Below are 21,746 nucleotides of genomic sequence, written 5' to 3'. Positions count from 1 at the left end.
AACCTTGGGCATTCAATTGACAGAGGAGCATTAATAGCATTTTCTCCAAGCATAATTGGTATTTTTTCCACTCCTAAAGCCAATCTTCTCCACAAGCATGCCAAATGTTGTTTCCACCTGTTGTGTAATATCACACTCCTTAGTCCGTTAAATACGTCTTTTAATATTTTTATGCTGCATTTATGCAATTTTCTTGTGCCAAATTCTCCTCTATCTCTCCAACCTTTTTGCATGTGTAGTATTACTATCAGAGGTTAAAAAGTTAAATTCAATGCACTGAGAGACCTTTCAAATATTAGTTTAATAGGAATAAATTAGCTCAGTTTACCCATCTGTTTATCTATGAACCAAATCATTTATAATCAACAAGTTGCCTCTTCAATTTCTGAGTTTTCAAAACTTGAAAAATGTTCTTTAATTGATGATATCCAGAATGTATCCAACATTAGCAATGAAAAGTATAGTGGCTGTTTTTTCATATCTATCCATAGGAGCCAAGCAATCAATACTGACAGCAATGACAATGCTGTGTAGAGTGGTTAGCACAGTGCAATGTGATGCCAGGTTCAAAACCCAGCCTGGGCATGATGTTCTTTGTGAGTGTAATTTCATCATATCATCACTCATCTTCATCATCGCAAATAGCCAAAAGAGCAGAAATGCAAAGTAAAGTTGTTGTTTTTTTTTTTTTAAAAAAAAGGCAATGCTGGGGAGTTGGGGCCAGAGGACATGGTTGGCCTCAATCAACCAGCCTGGTCCCCAGTGAATGAAAAGACTTAACATATAAATATTATCTTTGATCAGTTCTTAGATTCTTAGACAGAGTCACTGTTAGGAAACATGAGGCCCTGTGCAAATTATATCTGCAAGCCCCTTATATTTTGAAAAGTGAAAATATAGAAAACTCCAATTTCTCATAACAATTCTACACTAAAAACATTATTTTGTATATGTGTGTGTGTGTGGTATACTGGGATCAAGTAGTATTTAGGTGCCATACCATACTGAACAGAGCTGCAGCTGAAAGGAAAACCATGGTTAAGGTCTGGAGAGAGACAACCTTGATTGGAGGAACAGTTAACACTTGTTTATCGCACTACTAAAGGGTACATGTCCTTGAGACAAATGCCCCTGGATATTGAGACCAAATGAAAAGGGAAGCTTTTTTTTACATTTAGTGACCTGCAACACGAAGCAAGTAAATACCCTTTCTTTACATGAGAGCTGATGCCCAAACCGGAATATGTATATATCAGGTATGTGTGCATGGTAGGTATGTGTATGTGTGCAAGCAAGGGAGGGGCAAGCATGCATTTACTGAAGTGTGAGACATACATCAAATTTGTGATCCCCACCGAGTTTAGCACACTTTCCTTTTACGTAATTAAAGAAACACATGAAAAGTAGGACCCTCCTGCATCCACAACATCATAGCACAATACCTACCAATGCATGGAAGGTTTGCTGGAATTTGTTTTGTGTAATGCTGTTTAAAATCTATGCCGTAACCTTCTTGATTGTTGGTATATCATCAAAGTAGGAACCTTTCAGTGCAGATTTCAGTTTAGGAAATAAAAAAAATAATCACACGGAGCCAGATCCTGTAAGTAGACATGGTGTCACAACACACAGAGTTCCTTTAGGGCCAAAAAGTCCTTCACAATCCCAGTCTTGTAACTTGGGGCAGTATCATGAATTAGATGCCAGCTGCCATCATCTCAATACTCTGGCCACACGTGTTATCCCGTGCATGAAACGTTTCAGTACCTCAAGATAAAATGCAGCAGTAAGAGTCTGTTGGAAATTCCAGTCTTCAGTAATGATTGTTCTCACTTTCTCAACCAATTTCGGTGTTCTTACCACCCTTCCTGCACCCGGATACTCGTTGTTTTCAATTGACTCCCGTCCTTCACCAAAACACCTGCACCATTCAAATACATGCATATGGGATAAACAATTATCCCGTGTACTTGCTGCAACATGGGAAATGTTTCCGTAGCAGTTTTATTCAGGCGCTCTCAACAAATTGTGTATAGTTTTCTTCTTGGATCAATAATGGTTTAATCTCAGCAAGACTGAGCTCCGATATGGATTTTGGTTGTACTAGATTATGCAAATCAGCATATGTTCTGTGCCCGATTGATGCTAATAAAACATGTTTAGCCTTATCATCAGGAATGTCTGAAGCATTGCAGAAATGTTTGAACCTCTCGAATTATTCGTTAATGCTTTCCTGCTCTCTGCAGAATTAAGAAAAGTGTGACCACTTTTGAATGACGTACAGAAATTTTTAAGACATCTTGGATAGAAATCACAGGAAATATGTAGAAATTATGAGAAATAAGCAGAAAATTATGTTCGCAACATCCTCGTCACCATTGTTGAGTGCAGGTTCTTCAGTATGCCGGAGTGTGGAGGAAAGAATACAACTAGATTTGAAGTTACAACCAAAAGTGTGTAATTCACAAACTCATCAACATGATATGCATAAACAACTTACATCATAATACAGATACTACACGTCTTTTCTTATGAAGAACGGCACTGATTTGCAGCATACATGATGAAAATGAGACAATAGAGCTACGTTACATAACATAGAATTATAAGGTCTGGCGCACACCAATGACACAGATCTGGTCTTAGTTGGTATACGACAATACCCCTCACTTGTTTGCACCACAGAATGCTTGCACAGTGGTGCCACCTACCGAGGGAAAAAAATCAGTCCCGATTTCAAATTACTGCACTGAAAGAGGGAAATAGAATATGAAATACATTCCTATTCTGTACGCTTTCATCAGGAGACATTTCTAAGAGTTTATCCTGTAATTAATGTGAAGGCTTCCCTGATGATGGAGTGGTACTGTCATCACCTTGTAAGCAAGGAGTTTTGGGTTCAATACCTGGTGGAAGTACATAGTTGTTTGGATCCCACTTTAAATTGTAGATTGAATGAAACTGAAATCCGAGTTTAACGTTATCAATTTGCTAGATCCTTGATACTGTGAAACACAGGTTTTGACACATTGAACATGTTAAATTAACTGCATTGCCAATATTAAAACTGATAACTGGGGTACAAGATCCTCATGAGAAAGAAAAACACATTACCACCTGAGAACTTACAACTTTAAACCAGGGACCATTCAGAATAAAGTTGGAACTCCCGTCTCATTAGATTTGTCATTAATTCAGAGTCGACCTCCATGGCATTTTGGTTATTGCATCATGCTATGTTGCCAGGGGTTCCAGATTAGAATCCTGACATAGGTGTTCTTTGTGAGTGTCCTTTCATCAATTTTATCACATCATCTCCCATTCTTATCTTTGCAATTAACCAAAAGTGCAATGACTTACAACATTCATATTGGCATTTTTATTTCTGGAAGTTAACTGTATGTATCTTTAACAATTGACTGTTGATTGTTGTGAGTTTACTGATGATCATCAGATTGAGTTTTATTTCGGCTTTATGTACATGGCGAATGTAAGGTTATAATGCCTTTTCTTCCACTTAACATCCAATCCACTTCGATATTGTCTTACATCTGTTTGCTAATAAATTGAAAAGAAAAACAAAAACAGTTTTTGCTTCTCTTTCCCGTACTGTATCAAAAAGGGAGCTGTCAACTGTGATCATGTCATTGCTATTACCATCTTCTCCATCTGTAACTGCTACTGCTCTGGAGGGAGAATAAGAATGTCTGCTTCCTCATCTGATGATTCTGCAAGCATTAGAATGCTTTATTGATTAATGATTTATCTTATTTTACTTTGATATTCTGCAACTTTTGGCTAATTGCAAGGATGAGTGATGATGTGATGAAAATGAAGATACACTTAAGAACATCCCTACCCAAGTCGAGATTTGAGCTGTATCATAGTGTGCTGTGATAGCCAATATGTCACAGAGGTCGGCTAATACTGCATCAAGTGTTATATACTTTCCACTATACATAGGCTTTGTGTATTGTATTCACTCCTATCAGAGATGCAGCATGAACGTGGTAGGACAAATTCGTAGAAAGAAAGTTGCAGGTTATTTTTCAATAGCTTTTCGCTGATGTTCCATATATGATACACTTCTAAATATGCCACAATAACTCCAACAAATCAAACCAGTGATGAATGCCTTGCAGTGTAGTTTCTATCAGATATGTGATTTACACAATCACATGAAACACACATGACAGTGTTTATAGGTAAAAAAAAATTGATAACATGACATCAACGAAAAAAATTACTACTTTTTGTAGTGTAAAATAACAGTACATGAACACTTATTGTATTGTTTCAACAAAATAATCAAGAATGGGACTTCTTTGTTGTTAATTACAAAAAAATCAGAAAGAGTTATCCTAATATGAGTGACACAAAAAAAATGTGTGTGTATTGCATATCTGCAATGTTAGCGAAAACTGGATTAATAACATGTTGCATGGTTGTTTTAGATTTTTAGACTTGTACTTTGTGTGGAGGGAAGGGTAATATGCTTACTGCAGCCTCTCCACTTTTGAACTATCACTTTAATAAAATGTTTCCAGGATGGAGTAGAGAAAAATGTGTATCAAGCAACATGAAATTATAGTCCTGGTCCAAATTAGTATAATTTCTGAATAAAGTGACCCTAAAATTTGGTTTCTGAGTCTGCTTTCCATTTGATTTATTTTCATCAAAGCAGGATTCTGTCTGTTGAACAGTGTGTAACCTGAAATAAACAGAAGTTAAGAAATTAAACTTTTGCAAACCAGTGCCTGAATTATAAGAAATAAGGAAGTGTGTGCATGTGTGTAAAGGATATATCATACCTCTTTTTTTTTACCCAAAGAAAAACACCTCTGCCACTTAACAAACCTGTAAAATATCCTCCCTCCCAAAATTTAAGATAAAGCCATACGTTTGGATGAAATTAATATTCCTCTGTATGGCGGAGTGGTTAGCACAGCTCACTACAATACCAGGGGTCCCGGGTTTGAATCCCGGCCTGGGCATGGGTGTTCGTGAGTGTAAAGTAAATTTCCAATACATACATAATTTCTTTTGCACTGCTCGGATTTGGAAAATATCCAGTATCAGTATCAGCAAATTTTATGTAGGTATTTTATCGGTATCGGCCAAAATTTTATATTGGCCCATCCCTACACAATACTATTTACAGTTTCTTTTTGACCAGGCTTTTAAATGTCTTGTCAATCAAGAGATCTTGTTATGCCTCTTTTTCATATTCATTTAACTTACACGATTTTATTATGGAGCAACTCTTTTACAGCTGAAAATGTATTCAACAGAAAAAAAGCTGTGAGAAAGATTGGTGAAATATTCAATAAATCTGTTTCATACAAAGGTATTTTTAGACAATATAAAATAATGACGGTTCCATGCAGTGGAATGCCCATGGAGGAGGGGTGTGGTTTGGTGGGGTTCACAACCTTCACCCTTTGTCCCAGTATTCCTAAAAAAAAATGAGAATGTCGTAGGTAGGAAAAGATGGCAAAAGGAGGAATAACTACTGAAAAAAGTATACATACCCCCTCCCACTCCCTATCGAAAATCCTGGGCATGCCACTGGTTCTATGTCTGTACATATTTAGCAGCCCATGTTTACCAAAGCAAACAAATCTTCATAAATACAACCTTAAGACACTCAGTACATAGACAAAACACAAGATTCAGCTATATTTTAGACACACCACCAACCAGGCTAAGCAAAGTGTAAAATATTTTAGAATTAAACTGTTCAACCAGTTTCGTGTTGCACCTATTGAAAAATTTAGAAGGGTGCAGCAAGCCTGGTTAAGAGAGAAGGTTTTCTACATTATAGAACAATACATACTTCACTCGAAGAATGCTGCCCCCATGGTGGACTGGGTAACACATTATGCTATGATACTAGGGATCCTGGGTTCAAATCCCAGCCTAGGCATGGATGTTTGTGAGTGTCAATCTCATTTCAATTTCATCATTACTCATCCTCATTGCAAATTAGCCAAAAGAGGCACAAAAAGTGAAGTAAAATAAACTAAATCTATCAATCAATCACTCAAAGAATGATATAAACTTCTTGCATTTTTAATGCATGATATTCTGTCTTCTCCATACTCATAATATGCTTTACTCCATACTTGTATGATGTTTTCCATTGTTACCTCATCTTAATCAGTTTTCACAACCATTGCCATGTTTTATGTTGATATGTTTTTAATATTCATTATTTTTTCACCTTGTCATACCTGTAATATGTTTATTAATCCATTTTTATCATCTACAAATATACATACACTTATTGCTCTTGACATCTGTTTTATATTATTTTTGTTATATTTGTATTATTTTTTTCTATTTTTATTTAATCATCTTCACACTACTTGTTATGTGCATGGTATTGTATTTTGTTATTTATTTATTGTAATTTATCTCCTTGTCATACCTGTAATATGTATTGTTTTATATTATTACTAAACCATTCCTTATTCTTTGTTCCACACTGCCTGTTAAAAGTCTGTACAGTGTTTTATATTATTTAACATGCTTCTTCATGTGTATACGAACAAGCGGTTGCAAATAGAATCCAACCTCCATGTTGGGGCATCTGGGGTCCCGAGTTCGAAACCCAGCCTGGGCATGGGGTTCTTTGTGAGGGTCCCTTCATCAATTTCATTAATCATCATCATCTTCAGATTAGCCAAAAATGGCAGAAAACCGAAATAAAATAAATCAAACAAATAAACATCCACACACACTCATTATCAGTAACTGTGCCATGGGGTAGCAGAAGAGCAGACTCCCCTGTCACCTCTATCTCCTGGTATGTCCCACAGCAAACAAGATAAATTCTAATTACATGCATTAAATGAAGAACCTTGAAAGTCCAATAAAAATTGTAGGGCAGACTACATACAGCTCATATTTACATGAGGTATCAACTATTATTTACAAAATGACCTCAAGGCTGCAACACTAATCAAGTGAGCTTCAAATCGCCATTTTTGTTATTTTAAAGATGGCACCTCCTATACACACTTGCACCAGTGAAGAGGAGTGGTTTCTTGCCCTCTTGTCAGAATAAAATATACAGAAATTTCTCGGCAAATGAAAATTCAATATCTTTGTGCATGCTAACCACACCAGCTAGTTTACTAATGGAGGAAGAAGTTCGACAATGGCTTCAGTTCACAGACAGATGGTTGGAAAGGCCTTTGCAGTGACTGCACGTGGACCCCAAAGACTTATTATTTTTAAGATATACAATACAGGCACTAACTCATTGTCAGTTGAAAATACAGTAGATCAGCAATAGGTCTGCTCTAAAATGCAGCAAACTTTGCAGCCCTACATACAGAAATCTACTAGATAAACAAAAACAAATTAAGGTTTCATTTGATTCTCCCTTGTATAAATGGACAAGTTTTAGCCCAGATATGCATTTTGTGTAAGGGCCGTGGTTACTCAGTTGGTAGAACATCTGGCAACCATGCGGAAGACATTGGTTCAAATCTTGGGACAAGTGATTTGGAGCAGGATTGTTTCTAGTCATTTCCCCGTTTCTGGTTGGATCTGAGCCCCACCCAGCCTCACATCAATGGGTACCTGGGGGCAACCCTGGGAGAGGGGATAAAGGCGATCCAGCATGATGCTGATCATATCATCCGAACTATGGCCAAGATAAAGAATATGTGGAGCTCTACCTCTTCATCATCCCATATGCCTTCATGGCATGGGTGCACATGCACAGGGGTACCTTTACCTTCTACGCATTTTGTGTAGGCCCATAGCCAGAATTTTATTTTTGGAGGAAATCATGAGCATCCGCTATCTAGAAGCGAGAAAGGGCGGATAGAAGCCTGAAAATTAATTTCTTTGTCTGTTTAATCCTGCTAAGGAAGTAAAATTAATTACCACTATACACTATTGACATTTGATATTTGTAGGATTTCGGGGGATCTCGCCCCCTTAGCCTCCTCCCCAGCTACTTGCCTGTTTCGTGTGATATATAGCGTATATGTAAAATGAGAATAACTACGAGAAAATAATTCCACCCATCCCTCTTCTTCCTACTTTTTTTTTTGGTCGCCTTTGCCGCTTGCTTTGATACGAAATGAAAAACACTGGACTTGACTTTATAATGACCATCTAACTACACGCAGCAACACATTTTCATTTTTCCTTTTTAATTATTATTCCAAATTTTGCCACAATTTTCCATTCTCGTATCCAAGTGGAAGGAGCGAAGCCACACACCCGTGTGTATCGCCACTAGTGGAAGGAAAGTGACAAGAAAGTAGGGTAAAGCCTTTATGACATTACATTACAGCATGTCTATGTGACTGACTTTGGTGGGGGGGGGGGGAGTCTGGACTGGTGCCAGTCAGTCTTATATATGAATCCTCCACCTCCCGAATGCGTACTTATCAAATACAGATGTGTAACCGCTATTGCGTAATTCATTCACCATTATATAATATAGCTTATGGCAATTCACTTATTTGATTCACTTCTCGGCTTTAATTTATATACTGTTAGTGGTAATTATAAGCAAACACCGATTGTAAGTTCTTGTGGCTCCTGGAGTATTGCGGTGTATAAAATATAGTTTGTATTCTGTGATCATTATGGGATGGAATAAGGCTTCTGCTTTTCAACATGGTGGTACGAGAATGGATCTCTGTGTAGTGTAAGAAGATGGGATCACGTAATCTTGGAGCTATTCCAAAGCGTAATTTGGGAGCCATACCGAAAATTAAACCATCACTTGCCAAACCTCCAACTGGTGTAAGTTAAACTTGTGCAAACTTTTTTGTTTTATTTAACTTTGAAACGTGCGATAGGTGCAACATGTCATTCAGTTTGACAGTTTTCGATTTTAGTATTTATGGATGGATTTTATTGTACCTTAGAATGCACACTTATGGTTATTAAATGAAATGTACATATGTTTTGATAAGACTGCAAAGAAAATTATTAATTGCTGTGTATTTATTTAGCTTTGCTAATTATGCGTTTGAAAGCATTTACGTCCAACATGTTACGCTTTGACAATTGACGAGTATTATTTATTGATTGAATGCTTCGATTCTGCTTTAGACCTTATGCATATATTATTACTAACTGGCATATATTATCACAGGACTGTATAGAAATCATTTGCTCATGATATATATATATATATATATATATATATATATATATATATATATATATATATATATATATATATATATATATATATGGAATCTTGAACTTTCGCAAAAGTGAATTCTCTCATGGATTGAGAAATTATAATTGCAAACCAGCTCTTATATTTTATGTACGGGAAAGGGTTCTCAACAAAAATAGTTCTGTTTTCTGCTGTTATTCCCTAACGCACAGTGATTTTCCTGTACACACGCACATTCCATGGGTAAACTCTGATTAGGTACTGCTTTTAACCACCATGTCTATATACATTATTGGTATGTAGCAAAATTTGTGGTAACGGTTCCGATTGTTTTATGATTTTTTAAAAATTCTCTTAAAAAGAAGACTATCATAAAATTTTGGCAATAATTATCATAGAATTTTGGCAATAATTGTCACATGAAATTTGAACCTTTCTTAAAGTAATGTGAACTGTTTGGATTTCGAAGAGAAGTTATTTACGTTGAAAAAATAACTTAAAAATTACCTTACGCAAGCATGCACACTTGCCATGGACAATGTATTTTCAGTCAACAAGCGACTGAAAGTATCGTACACTAGGGAATTAATGTAGAAGTAAATCAAATCATTAGTAGAATGAATGGTAACAGTTCGGTATATCGGAGACACATTTTTTAATTTTTACAGAAGAAACTACTTACGGAAATGAGTTTCTCTTAAGGTTTCCAACGTTTGTCGAGGTATTTTCTTTCATCGTGGAAACTATTTGACTGGGAAATCATGTATTTTTCAAGAGAAATATCTCACCGATGCACAATTGCCATTGCTTTCGCTACGTGAACCGGATGATGCATAAGTTTGATGACGGAACCCCCTGTCAGTGTTTCCAACCCCCCTTTTTTTAACTATGCTTGCCTAACCTAACCTTATCAGAAATGGTTCTTGGGGCTCAGCTATCCGTGCATAATGTACAATTTGCACACGTGACTAACACGATAGTAGGTATTCCTCAGTGAAGAAGGTTGGAAACACTACATACCTACAATGGTAGTCGACCTGGGTGCGCCATATTGTGTGTTACAGAAGCGAAGAAAGGTATAACAAAAACTACTCTCTATTGAAAAATTGTGTGGTGCTTGTTTACTATCCTTCGGATACATTTATTTATTTTTACAGAAGAAGCTACTTACTGTAATAAGTTCCTGTAGCATTGTCGAACATCGGGAAGGTATTTTGTGCGATGTGTGAATGTTTCATAGCTGAAATTCATGTTGTTTGTTGAAAATTAATTCTCCGACGGAGAATAGCTAGCCCCACGAACCATTGGCACATGGATAGGTTAGTTCTGTTAGGTTAGGAAACATAGTTAAAATTTGGTGTCGTGTTAGTATCAAGATCTAGAAATTGGAAATAATTGCGAGCCATTGGCGCATGGTTAGGTTAGTTCGTCTCAGGCAAGCGGAAAGGCCTATCAGAAAGACGTACTGGTAATGTGAAAAATTGCAATTAATTTAATCAAAACAACGTTGATACACCTTCAGGAATGTTCCGCGAAGCAGATACGTAAGTACAAATGTCAAAAATTTACGAAATGAAAAAAATTAGAGGTGTTCAAAGGATAGTAAATTTTTACCAATTGTGTTTTTCATGTAAAAAGCATAATGGCACCTTGAATTATGTTCTGCAATACACAGTTGGTAAGTACAAACCATGCGAAACACAAAATATCCAATTTTGATGTGTCTCCGATATAAGGAACTGTTACCGAATGAATTTAGCGAATTTATTTTAATGCTAAGAGAAGCAAACCTGGCCTGCATTTTAATGTTAAGAGAAGCAAACCTGGCCTGCCTCTATCTACGAAAACATATATTGAACAAAATCTTAAGTAATTGCTAAAATTCCATAGTATATGTTAACAGAAGTAAATCGAAATCGAACCATGTTAAAATTGCATTCATAGCATGATGAAATCGCAATAAAACAAACAGAACTTGGGCCAAATTTGTTCTGAAGTTAGTAATTCAGAAGGATAAGAAAATGAGTGTGCGTAAGTTTGGAGCAAATATTTTTGTTAGTCCCCGAGTATTCATTTGTGAGAAATTAATTCACGAAAAGTACGTTGTGCAAATTGTCATGCTCTTAAGTTCGACATTTATTTTTTGCTTGTATAAGTAGTAAGGCAATGAAACATAGGAAATGGCATAAAGAATAACACACTACATAAAATAGAGATTCATGTTTGGTGATGGTGGCCCTCCAAGAAACTGGAAAAATTTTAATGTGTTAGGAAGATTATCATTCATATGAACATTTGTTGTTGTTGTTGTTTTTAGCTTGTGGAGATGCGTTACAAGTGAGTAATTAGCAATTTTGATAAAAGTTCGGGTATAATTTAACAATACAGGGAATTTCTCCAATTTGTTTCAAATTTTGGATACTTACTAATTTGAGTCTCCTAATCACGAATCTGCACTTAAAATTTGGCGCTCACGTATAGAAATTCCTGAATTATGGCTATCCCCACGGACCATTGGCGCTAGCCCCATGAACCATTGGTGTGTGGTTAGGTTAGGAAACATAGTTAAATTTTAGGGTCGTAGCAATATCAGGAATATATATATTTCATTCTTTAAGTATTCGAAACGGAAAATCTTGCGATAAATAAAATGAGCAATTGTGCATTGTCGGTTGCAATGACTGACCCTCTTATTTTGCAAGTTTGACACGTGAGCGCCAAATATTAACTTCAGATTCCTGATTAGGAGCCCTAATTTAGTGAGTATGCCGAATTTCAAACAAAATGGAGAAATTCCCGAAATTGTAAAATCGCTCCAAAGTTCGTTATGTCGGAGACACTTTTCTTCAAATTTACAGGAGAAACTACTTACTGAAATCAGTTTCTGTAGCATTGTCGAAGTTCTTCGAGGTATTTTCTTTCGTGGAAACTGAAAACTTCACCATAGAATGCTGCAGAACAAGAAATAATCACTTTATATGTAAGGAACTGGCATTTTCTGTAAAGCGACAACATTATGCTGTTGTTTCCATTATGGACCTGCAGATGGAGCGAGTGTTGAAAGTTATGCAGTCTCGCCAGTGTTTCCAAACGTGTCTTTTTTTCACGAGAATTTTTTTTGTAACTATGCTTACCTAACTTAACCTTGCCGGAAATGGTCCGTGGGGCTATCGTGAATGGTTTTTGGGGCTATTCATCAATGGTTCGTTGGGCTATCGTGAATGGTTTGTGGGGCTATCCGTCAATGGTTGGTGGGGCTTTTGTGAATGGTTTGTGATGACATAATGAACACAAAAGTAGGTATTTTTCAGTTAAGAAGGTTGAAACACTGCATACCCACTCCAAATCGACAAAACACAAGCACGAAGCGTGATGATCCACAACTGTGCACGCCATATTGTATGTTCCGCAATGGAAGAAAGAATTACCCGTAATGTGAAAAATCGATTTTATTTTCATGTAAAAAGCATAATGGCACCTTCAACTATGTTCCGCAATACACAATTCGTTAGTATGAACCATGAGAAACACAAAATATCCGATTGTAATGTGTCTCCGATATAACGGACTGTTACCACAATTTTTTATGTATGATTTATGATGTCACGCACAGGGTGATTGACATCAGAGACCAGATGTTACTAATCGCAGACACAGATGAGAGAGAGACACCTTTGTGTTCCGATGGGAGTCTCCCTTATCACCCAACATTACGGTAACTTCTTGTTCAGATGTCAGACGAGGATTGCCTATGTTGTTAGGTTAAGCTAGTTAGGTTTGGTTCTATTAGCATAACTACATTACAAATTTATTTTTCATGGTAATAGAACTAAACCTAGCTTACATCATAACGCGATGAGTGCCCCTCCCCCCCTTTCAGGTCACGCACTCTGTACCTGGTGAGTAGTATATGATTCGTCTGCCACTTGACACATATTGCCCCTGCAACCATGGTGTGGTAACTGCATGCTTTCAAGGCATGTAGGCCTATATAATTTATTTTGAAGAATTAGGTCATGGTGATAGTAATTATACGTTATCGTTGTACATGTTTTGTTGATTTCTTGCTTGTGGGATGGAAAATTTCTTCCCTGTAAGTTGCAAGGAATTAGATGTGCCATTGTTGCATTTCGAGGATGAATATCTCGCATATTTGTTTTTTCCCCATGTTAAAATTACTTTCCATTACCTTACAATATCGAAATTTGCATGTTGGAAAAAAAAATGATTTTCTAGGATGTATGGTTGCTCACCGGCCTCGTTGAACATGCTGTCTAAAGTTTTTACATGGAAAACATTGCATACACATGCAGGAGGTGGAAGGGAAGTGTGGAAATTTTAATCATTTAAATAGCAATTTTATCCTACTAAAAACATAAATAATAACACTGTAAGCTGTATGGGTCTAACTACAATGCAAAGCCTACTCACATAGAAAGATATGGGAGGGAGGTGGAAAAAAATCTTTCTGCCAAAACTATTATATCATTTATTGAATTCAGTCTATGTAGAACACAGGTGTGTAACATGATATCAGAATTTGGTGCTATGAAAAGAAAGATTTGGCAATACAAAGCAACCAATTGCAACTAACCTAAGACTTGATTTAGATGAAAGCATTTCCTTTCACATTTTTGCTAGCATAAATGCTACCAAAATGTGTAGTTTTTCGTGTAACATTCTTGTAAGCATTGCGATGCAAAACTTGCAGGAGGCATGATGAAACATGTACAGCATGAAAGGCTAGCCCTTTACAGTTTCAGTCCAAGTTCCTTTTGTTTGATTGCAATTTCATCACGTATGCATTTTTTACATGGTTTGATTTTGATATACGTCTGTTAACACATACTGCAGAGTTTTAGTGTACTTACTGCGGGTTTCCATACTGGTTTTTCACTTCCTTATACTTCTGTATAATTCTTGCTGCCAAAATGTTCAAAGATTTTGTTCAATACATGCTTTCGTAGTTAGGTTAGAAGGGCCAGGTTTATTTCCCTTAGAATTGTAATATAACCCTAAATGCTTTTGTGGTTAGGTGGTCAGGTTTAGTTATCTTAGCATTAAAATAATATCTTTAAATGATTTCATAGTTAGGTTGTACACCGTGTAATGTGTGAAGTGTGCAAAATGGCAAGTTTTGCGCAAGGTACCTCTAACATCTTATTTTACCCATAAATTGGACTTTTTTAAAAATGAAATCTGTGCTGATTAGTTTCAGGGAGTTGCCAAGTTTCTTGTACATTCTCACTATTCTACAATACTTGCTGCTGCTTCCATCAATGGAGAATGCCTTGTCCATTGGAAGCATGCATGCTTGCGTAAAATAATTTTTAATTTTTTTCTTCAACATAAATAACTTCTTTTGAACTCCAAACAGTGCTCATTACTTTAAGGGAGGTTCAAATGTGTGTGACAACGATTGCCAAAGTTCTACGATAATTAGTCTTCTGCTAGGAGAATTTGAGAAAAATCATAAAGCAATCTGAACCATTACCCAATTTTCATTTAATAAGTAATAAATTTAAAGACAAGGAGATGTATTTTATAACTGGAAATGCTTATTTAATTTAAAGGATATCTTGGAAACAAATGTAAGCTATATGCATTTTTTGTAATGTTGAGTAACAATCAATCTGGCCTATATACTTAGATAATTCTGTCCATGAATCAGTGCCTGGTGATTACAATTGAAACCACTAGTATATTCTGTATGTGTACTGTGTACACTATAACATGTATTTAAGCAGACTTTGATTTGTTCCAAAAACCACGTCAGTGGGAACGTTTTTCCTTTTTGGTTGAATAGTTATCGGCTTTTTAAAAAATGTGAAGTGGTGATACATTGTTTACATCATACAAGGCTGCCATTAGATCTGCCCATGTGATGTGAAACTTGCTTCTGATTGTTATGCTATGTGAGGCTAAGAAAAGTAGGACTATTTCTGTGAAATATGCTATGGCATCAAAATGCTGTAAAGTTTCTCCATTTTACATGGTAGAATTTGATTGTTGCAGAATTTGGCTTAGAATGGATTCGTATATGGTGGGAAAACCCTTAAGTTAACGTATATAAGTTGAGCCGCAACCATGCTAACATGACTTTCATAATCTTAAATTGTGATATCACTGTTTTACCAGCCTAAAGAGCTCATGAAATTGCCAAATCAAAATGGTAACTTCTGCATCAATGCTGTGTTGACAGTTAAAAATACCTTAAAAATGTCCCTAGCAATAAGATGTTACTTTTTAGTAATTGTATTGCATGCAGACAAATATATTAAAAGTGGACATGTAAGACAAGTTTTCCAAAGAACAGTGCATGCATTGTTCAATCGTGTAATGTCCATAGTGTCTTAATATCTCTATTTTGCTCCATTTCATCATCTGCAATGTACTTATGCACATGTGCTACAAGTCATTCATTTTGAATCATTGGCATGCCATTGGCGAATTTTGGGATGTATCCTCAGTGAAGATGTGTGTTTGGAGTTATATGTTTCTGCCATTCATGTCTCTTACTATAATGTTCTTGAGGTACCCCAGGAAATATGGAAAGCAACAATTATCCAAAGTAACATGTGTTTTACTGTGTACCAAAATTCAACTTTTGAAGCCAGATTCAGTTTACTTGATTTACCAACATATTTTGAACCAGATAGACTTTCCGTAAAGTTGATTAACTTGTCACTGGTTAGTAAAATGTTTTTTGTGTGCATGTATATGTGGAAAAGAAATTGGGGTCACACTTTACATGCACACAGATGTTTTAAGTATTATAATCATGCCATAAAGTAATATGGATTATTGGTATATAATATGGCATCACTTGCACCAATTTAGTCTTACAAATTGTAAATTTAATCTTGTGTACTTTTTTTTAAAAAAAAAATAGAATACCTATTGTGAAGTTGAAGCATGTTCTGAGTTTTAATTTCAGGAGCATTATCATTCAAAAACTAGCTCAGCATCACATGTACAGTTATAATGGTTGTCATGTGTAAGGAGCAGTATATTGATTTTTTTTTTTCAGAAGTCTATAACCATGATAAAACTGATAGTTCGTACATCCATACTTGATTTTTATATGCCTTTGGAGCAAACTCTTGGTTGCAAATAGAACAGGCACTCATTAAATGTGTGCATATTGCATATATGTGTGTGCTTATGCATATTTAAATGTAGCTTGGCTACCAAATTTATGTTGTAGTTATGTTGTTATTCACCATGTGCAAGTTTTGTCTTACTTTTGAATGTAGGATGATTTTTACGCAGTGCATGGCATGTTAGGGAAAGCATATGAAACTTGTAAAATAAGTGTAAATTTAACATTTGGAATTTGTAGACTGCGAATTTGTTGTTTTAAGGATCTACAAAAAAGTAATAAAATTACGTTTTGGTAAAGAAAATGTTCAAAGAGAACTTAAAATGTAAGCACATTTACCTGTGTGAGTGGCAAAACTAGTTTCTATCCTGGATAGCAGTCAACTAATGTCTTATGTTTATGTTTCTGTGTCATCTTCCATGTCATCACTTGCACGAGTTCATTAACCATTATTATTTTTTTGCTCTTAAATTAAAAATGATAGAAATGTTATGTGTCAAGGCAAGCATGAAATATAGTAAAGTGAGAAATTGATGACAATAACCAAACAAGTCTGCTTAATCAGCCAGGTTAATTCGAGGTTAGCTTCCAACATTTCGAGGGCGTACATTACTCTCATCATCAGGGTATGTTGAATTGGAGACCAGTATACGGTTATATATGTGAGAGTGAAGGGACGGAGCTTAGGTTCTGTCCTGTGATTGGCTCGTTCTGGATCTCTGAGTTACATTGGCGGATGTCATTCTTTTATGGTGATAATGAGGTTTTTGTGTAATTTCTACAATAATATTTTTTTTTTTAGTTTTTGCAGTGGAATATAATTACAATGCATGTGCACACTTTTCAGTGTGATTGAGAAATTATATATATATATTATAAAATTTATTCCATAATACTCGGAGGGAAACGAAAGACTTTTTCAAGCTTCGGTTGCTAATAATAGTAACAATGGATGTATTGATATCTAATTTTAGTATGTCACACCTTCTTGTGTACACTAATGTAGGTAACAGACAGAAATGAAATATCATGTGTAGTTTTCAAGAAATGGTGTGTTAATTGCTGCCATGTGGTTCCGGAATGCTCTGTATATGTACATACATACATACATACATTGGAATGTCTGAACATCTGTTTACAAGTCAGAAAGCATACGCTAGCATTACAGGAGCAGAAGAGGCACATACTACAGTAGGACACTATTCTCCACAGTTTCCAACAAGCTTCCTATAGCATTCTCTGGCATTTATTTCCCTTAAGAATGGCTGTTTTGATAACATGAATGCTGTTCATGCCGTGGGACAATGGTTGACTCAACATTGAATTACCACTGCCATCTAGATGTGTCCACATACATATGATCAATCATATTGTGGTGCCACTGTTTAAATTTGAGGAAAAATATATTTGCCATGACTTATGCCCCAGCCCTCATATGTTTACTAATAAAACTTCATGTGATGTTATTATGTTGTTGTTTGCAAAATTTGTGATGTAGGTATTATTATGACTGCATAAATTTCTCCCTCGATTTCCTCAGATGAAACTAAGACATCAGAGGAAATGGTTCCTCTGTCAGGCCTTGTATATGATACACTGAACTTCTTGGACAATTGGAGTTACCAGTGGGCTGAAGGCAAAGGGTGGGAAACTATAAAGTGAAAAATATTCCTGCCTTCCTTTTGGTGCAAGTCCCTGACTGCCCAACTAATTGAGTGGTGGAGGAGGTCTTTCTAGTCAGCATAGCCGCACTGAGGGATGTAAAAAGTGTTGCTTGTGAACTGCGACATTAATAAAACAAAAAGTATTGCAAAATAAAACTTATAAAAGCCATAGCATTGAGTGACTGGTAGACTCCTTATCCCTCAGTGCACTGCTCTGTTTAAGGCTTGGCTGACGCGAAGACCATGTTTTTCTAATTTCCTTTCAAAAAAACACTATGGCATTCCAAAATCCAAGAAATTACATCTGCTTAGAATACCTTCTAGAGCATTAACATACATCTTCATGTTTGCTTTTGCTGTTGTGCATATATTCTCAGTTTCATAATTACATAAGTCTATTAAACTCTTGATAATCTAGAAAATAGGGAATGAAGATTCACATGAAAGCTCTAAAACCTCTAACCAGATGTAATTTTTAGGATTGCCTTCGCGTCGGTCAGAGGTCCAGCTGAGTCTTAAAAGCATGCTTTTTAAATGAACTTTTTTTTTACAATGTAGAGGGCACGTTGGCAGTAGATGGTACTTACACTGCTTTATTTAAGGTGTTGTTCTCGTATCATGTTTCAATGAGAAATTTTGTTAATTTGCACCATTATATTGTCTTTACAGATTAGTTCCAAAGTCAAAATTAGGAATGTAGCTTCTTCAAACACGGAAATACTTTCAGCGAAATGGGAGAAAGCCAGAGTGGTAAGTGAGAGAGTTGATGGACCAAATCATTGTTACTTAGTTAGGTACACTCCTGATCAGATAAAGCAAGTGATCCGGACCAGGAATTTTTCAGTCATTTGCCTGTTTCTGCGGGGATCTGAGGCCCACCCAGCCTCATAAATGGGTACCTGGTGGGTAAAGGCAGCCTGGCATGGTGCTGATCATATCATCTCAACCATGGCCGAGATCAAGAATGTGTGGAGCTCATACATTTACATCACCCCATATGCCTTCATGGCATATGTGCACATGCACAGGGGTACCTTTTACCTTTTTTTTTACCTATTGCTAGTGCCACTTATCTGAACATGAGTGAACAAATTTAAATGTGTATAAAATCTCACATTACTTTTACTTAATACTGTTTTGCCAGTTTGTTCAGGGAAAGAAACTTGCCATATTGGTGTCTCACACTGCAATATAATATTCTTGAGACACATGTTGAAGCAGTTGAATGTAGAAGTCAACTTTTGTTCCTTGTGGGTACAATAGTTCATCTAATAAAGAAAGATATAAACCTGTTTTGTGCTCTTCAGTGTGTTTATGTTAACAATTTTACATGCATGTTTAGAATTGAATAGTATGTAGACATAGTCTTATATTCTTCATATATATCCATTTAATTACAAACGTTATAATTTTAAAAAATTGGTCTTTTGACTCATTTCAACAGTACACAAATTCGCAATTCAAGAAATGCTCAAACAAGGGGAACAATACCAATGCTGATATTGTTACTGACATTTGAGCATTATGACAATTTAAAAGTTATTCACCTTGGTTCACTGAAACGTATAATCTAGGTTCTACTCTACATAAAATATCCTGACAGTTTAGGTTAATCCACTGATACAAGACAGCACATTTATTAAGAATTTTTATTCTGTATCTTGATAAAAGACAACCAATAACAAAAATCGTGTGTGTAAATTTTTCTTTTCCTGTCTCTCTTTGTGTGATATAGACTGTTTTTTTTTCTCTCAGCTTTGTAGGTGGAGGAGTGGGTGAGGTAACTTCACATTATTGAAATTTGTTGTGATTTTGCTTTTTTACAGATGATCAGGTGACTTTTTTACGTCAATGCGTTTTAACAGCAACTCTCGACTCAAGTTGCTGTTATCAGAATTCTCTGTCAGCCAGCATAAGGACACAAACTTAAAACATGGATGTAGAAACATCTCAATCACAGGTGACAGTGGTTTAATGTTGTGACCTTACTGCCTCTCTCCATGACACCTGCATGGTACTCATCAAGTGGCAGACTTCCAGTGATGATCTTTTAACCAACTTCCTTGTTCCCTTGCTACCAACTTTTTAAAAATTCATGTTTCTATAATCATTAAAATATGCAACAATATAATGTTAAAAATTTTAATAGTTTCATTGAATTCAAAAATCTTTCTTGACATTTCACTGTATCTCTCTTCTTCTGCATGTATCCCAAAGGCTTGACTTGTGGGATTTATTTTCACTGTGTCTTTGTGCTTCCCAGCATAACTCATTTTACCTTCATTTCTGTGATCTGATTTTTTCTAAAATGATTGCCACATTTACCAAACCTTCATAACCCAGGATGAGGTCCAACATGAACCATTTTCTTTGTTGGTGGTGCTGGTGATGTTATTGTTTTAACATGATGACAAAGGTTTTGGTATAATGCTTTTACACTTATCCATCTGTGTTGCATTTCACTAAATATATAAACTTATAATATTTATTTGCATCTTGAATGATTTGAATGAACTTTTTGTGCAAGCAATTTGAAACTCTTCCATCAACCTGCTGCTTGTGTGCTTGTTCTTTTTTTCTTTGCTTTGTTAAAAAAAATTATTTGTACTCTTTCATACAATGAGTGCAATTTACTTTAAGTTTTGACCGGGCACCTGTTGAAGTAGTAATGCAGTGGGTGTGATTGGCCTTTAGACACGATCCGAAATCAGGTGAATATCTGCATTAAACCTGCCTGAAAATGCAGTGTTTTAACCAGGAGATGTATTGTTTTTTGCTGTTTTTATAAACAATCATAGATTTTTTTTACTATATTTTCTGAAGTCATTCCTCATTCCACACATATAATTTTCTACATTTTACATATATTTTCTCAATTTTATGAATATTTTTCTGAAACCATTTTTTGGAAGAAATGAAATGATACCTTGTAATAAAAGGTATTGAAAAATATTTTCAGTACATAATATATAAGTAATTAATGAAAAATGACCTAAAAACTTTTTCTTGGGATTGAAATGATTACAACTACTAAATCTGAAGTGGAATCCTCGAAATGAATTTCCGCAGTTTGCACATAAATTGTTCAATGCTATTTTCAAGACTATAAGCAAAAGTTCAACTTAATTCGACAAGAGTATAAGTGGAATTAAGCAAGGTAAAGAACATGACATTTAGCTGTTGGAATTTAAAAAAGGTGGTTACAACACACATGTACAAGAGATGCAGTGCAATTATAGTCAGTCATTCATTTACAATACAATTGTATAGAGAACAATGGGCTATGCCTGTCGCCCATCACTCATCCTGAAGTGGTTTCAAACACCTGATTGCTGTTGCTACAAACGTCTGAGAAATGGCCAGATGTTCATGTGTCGGAAACATTAGCAGACCACTGTGCGGAAGGAAACACTCCACGCAAGCTGCTTGTTATGGTCTTTGTGTTAGTTCATCAAATAATGATTCCTATTGAACACATGAGAAGAAAGTCTCAAGGTATGACTGTGAAAGAAGAAGATTGATATTCTTTTAAATGATCGGCAAAACTACTACGTAAGCTGAGTGAAGGTAGCAAATGACATTTTGAAATATCTATGAAATAATCTCATTTTCATGGGAGAAAAGTAGCAATGAACAGTTTGTAAAATGCAAATATTTGGGTGCAAGATGGAAAAATATATACTCTTCATATGCTGCAAAGTGTAACTGGGCATTTTTTTTTATTCTTATGTGTGTGAGCAGTCTGATGCATATGTCACTCACCTAGCATCTTTACTAGATGTGTGCATGTTATGTCTTTTAATCTTATTCATTTGAATGTATA

The 21,746-nt window shown here is 35.7% G+C and overlaps 1 protein-coding gene across 1 annotated transcript in view; it reads left to right on the top strand.

Annotated features, from left to right (window-relative positions):
- Positions 1-8,617: 8,617 nt before the first annotated feature.
- Positions 8,618-21,746, top strand: part of LOC145984057 (kinesin-like protein KIF3B) — a 69,651-nt gene continuing 56,522 nt past the window's right edge. Inside the window, exons 1-3 of the mRNA XM_083117424.1 lie at positions 8,618-8,772; positions 18,593-18,673; positions 19,750-19,883. Coding sequence (XP_082973550.1) covers positions 19,857-19,883 — 27 coding nt within the window. The 5' untranslated portion in view covers positions 8,618-8,772; positions 18,593-18,673; positions 19,750-19,856. The remainder of the gene's footprint in view (positions 8,773-18,592; positions 18,674-19,749; positions 19,884-21,746) is intronic.

The sequence above is a fragment of the Lepisma saccharinum genome, chromosome 2 (genome assembly GCF_977018435.1).
Source record: "Lepisma saccharinum chromosome 2, izLepSacc3.1, whole genome shotgun sequence".
NCBI lineage: Eukaryota > Metazoa > Arthropoda > Insecta > Zygentoma > Lepismatidae > Lepisma > Lepisma saccharinum.
The sequence above is the reverse complement of the archived record's forward strand: the minus strand, read 5'-3'. Positions and strand labels throughout refer to the sequence as shown.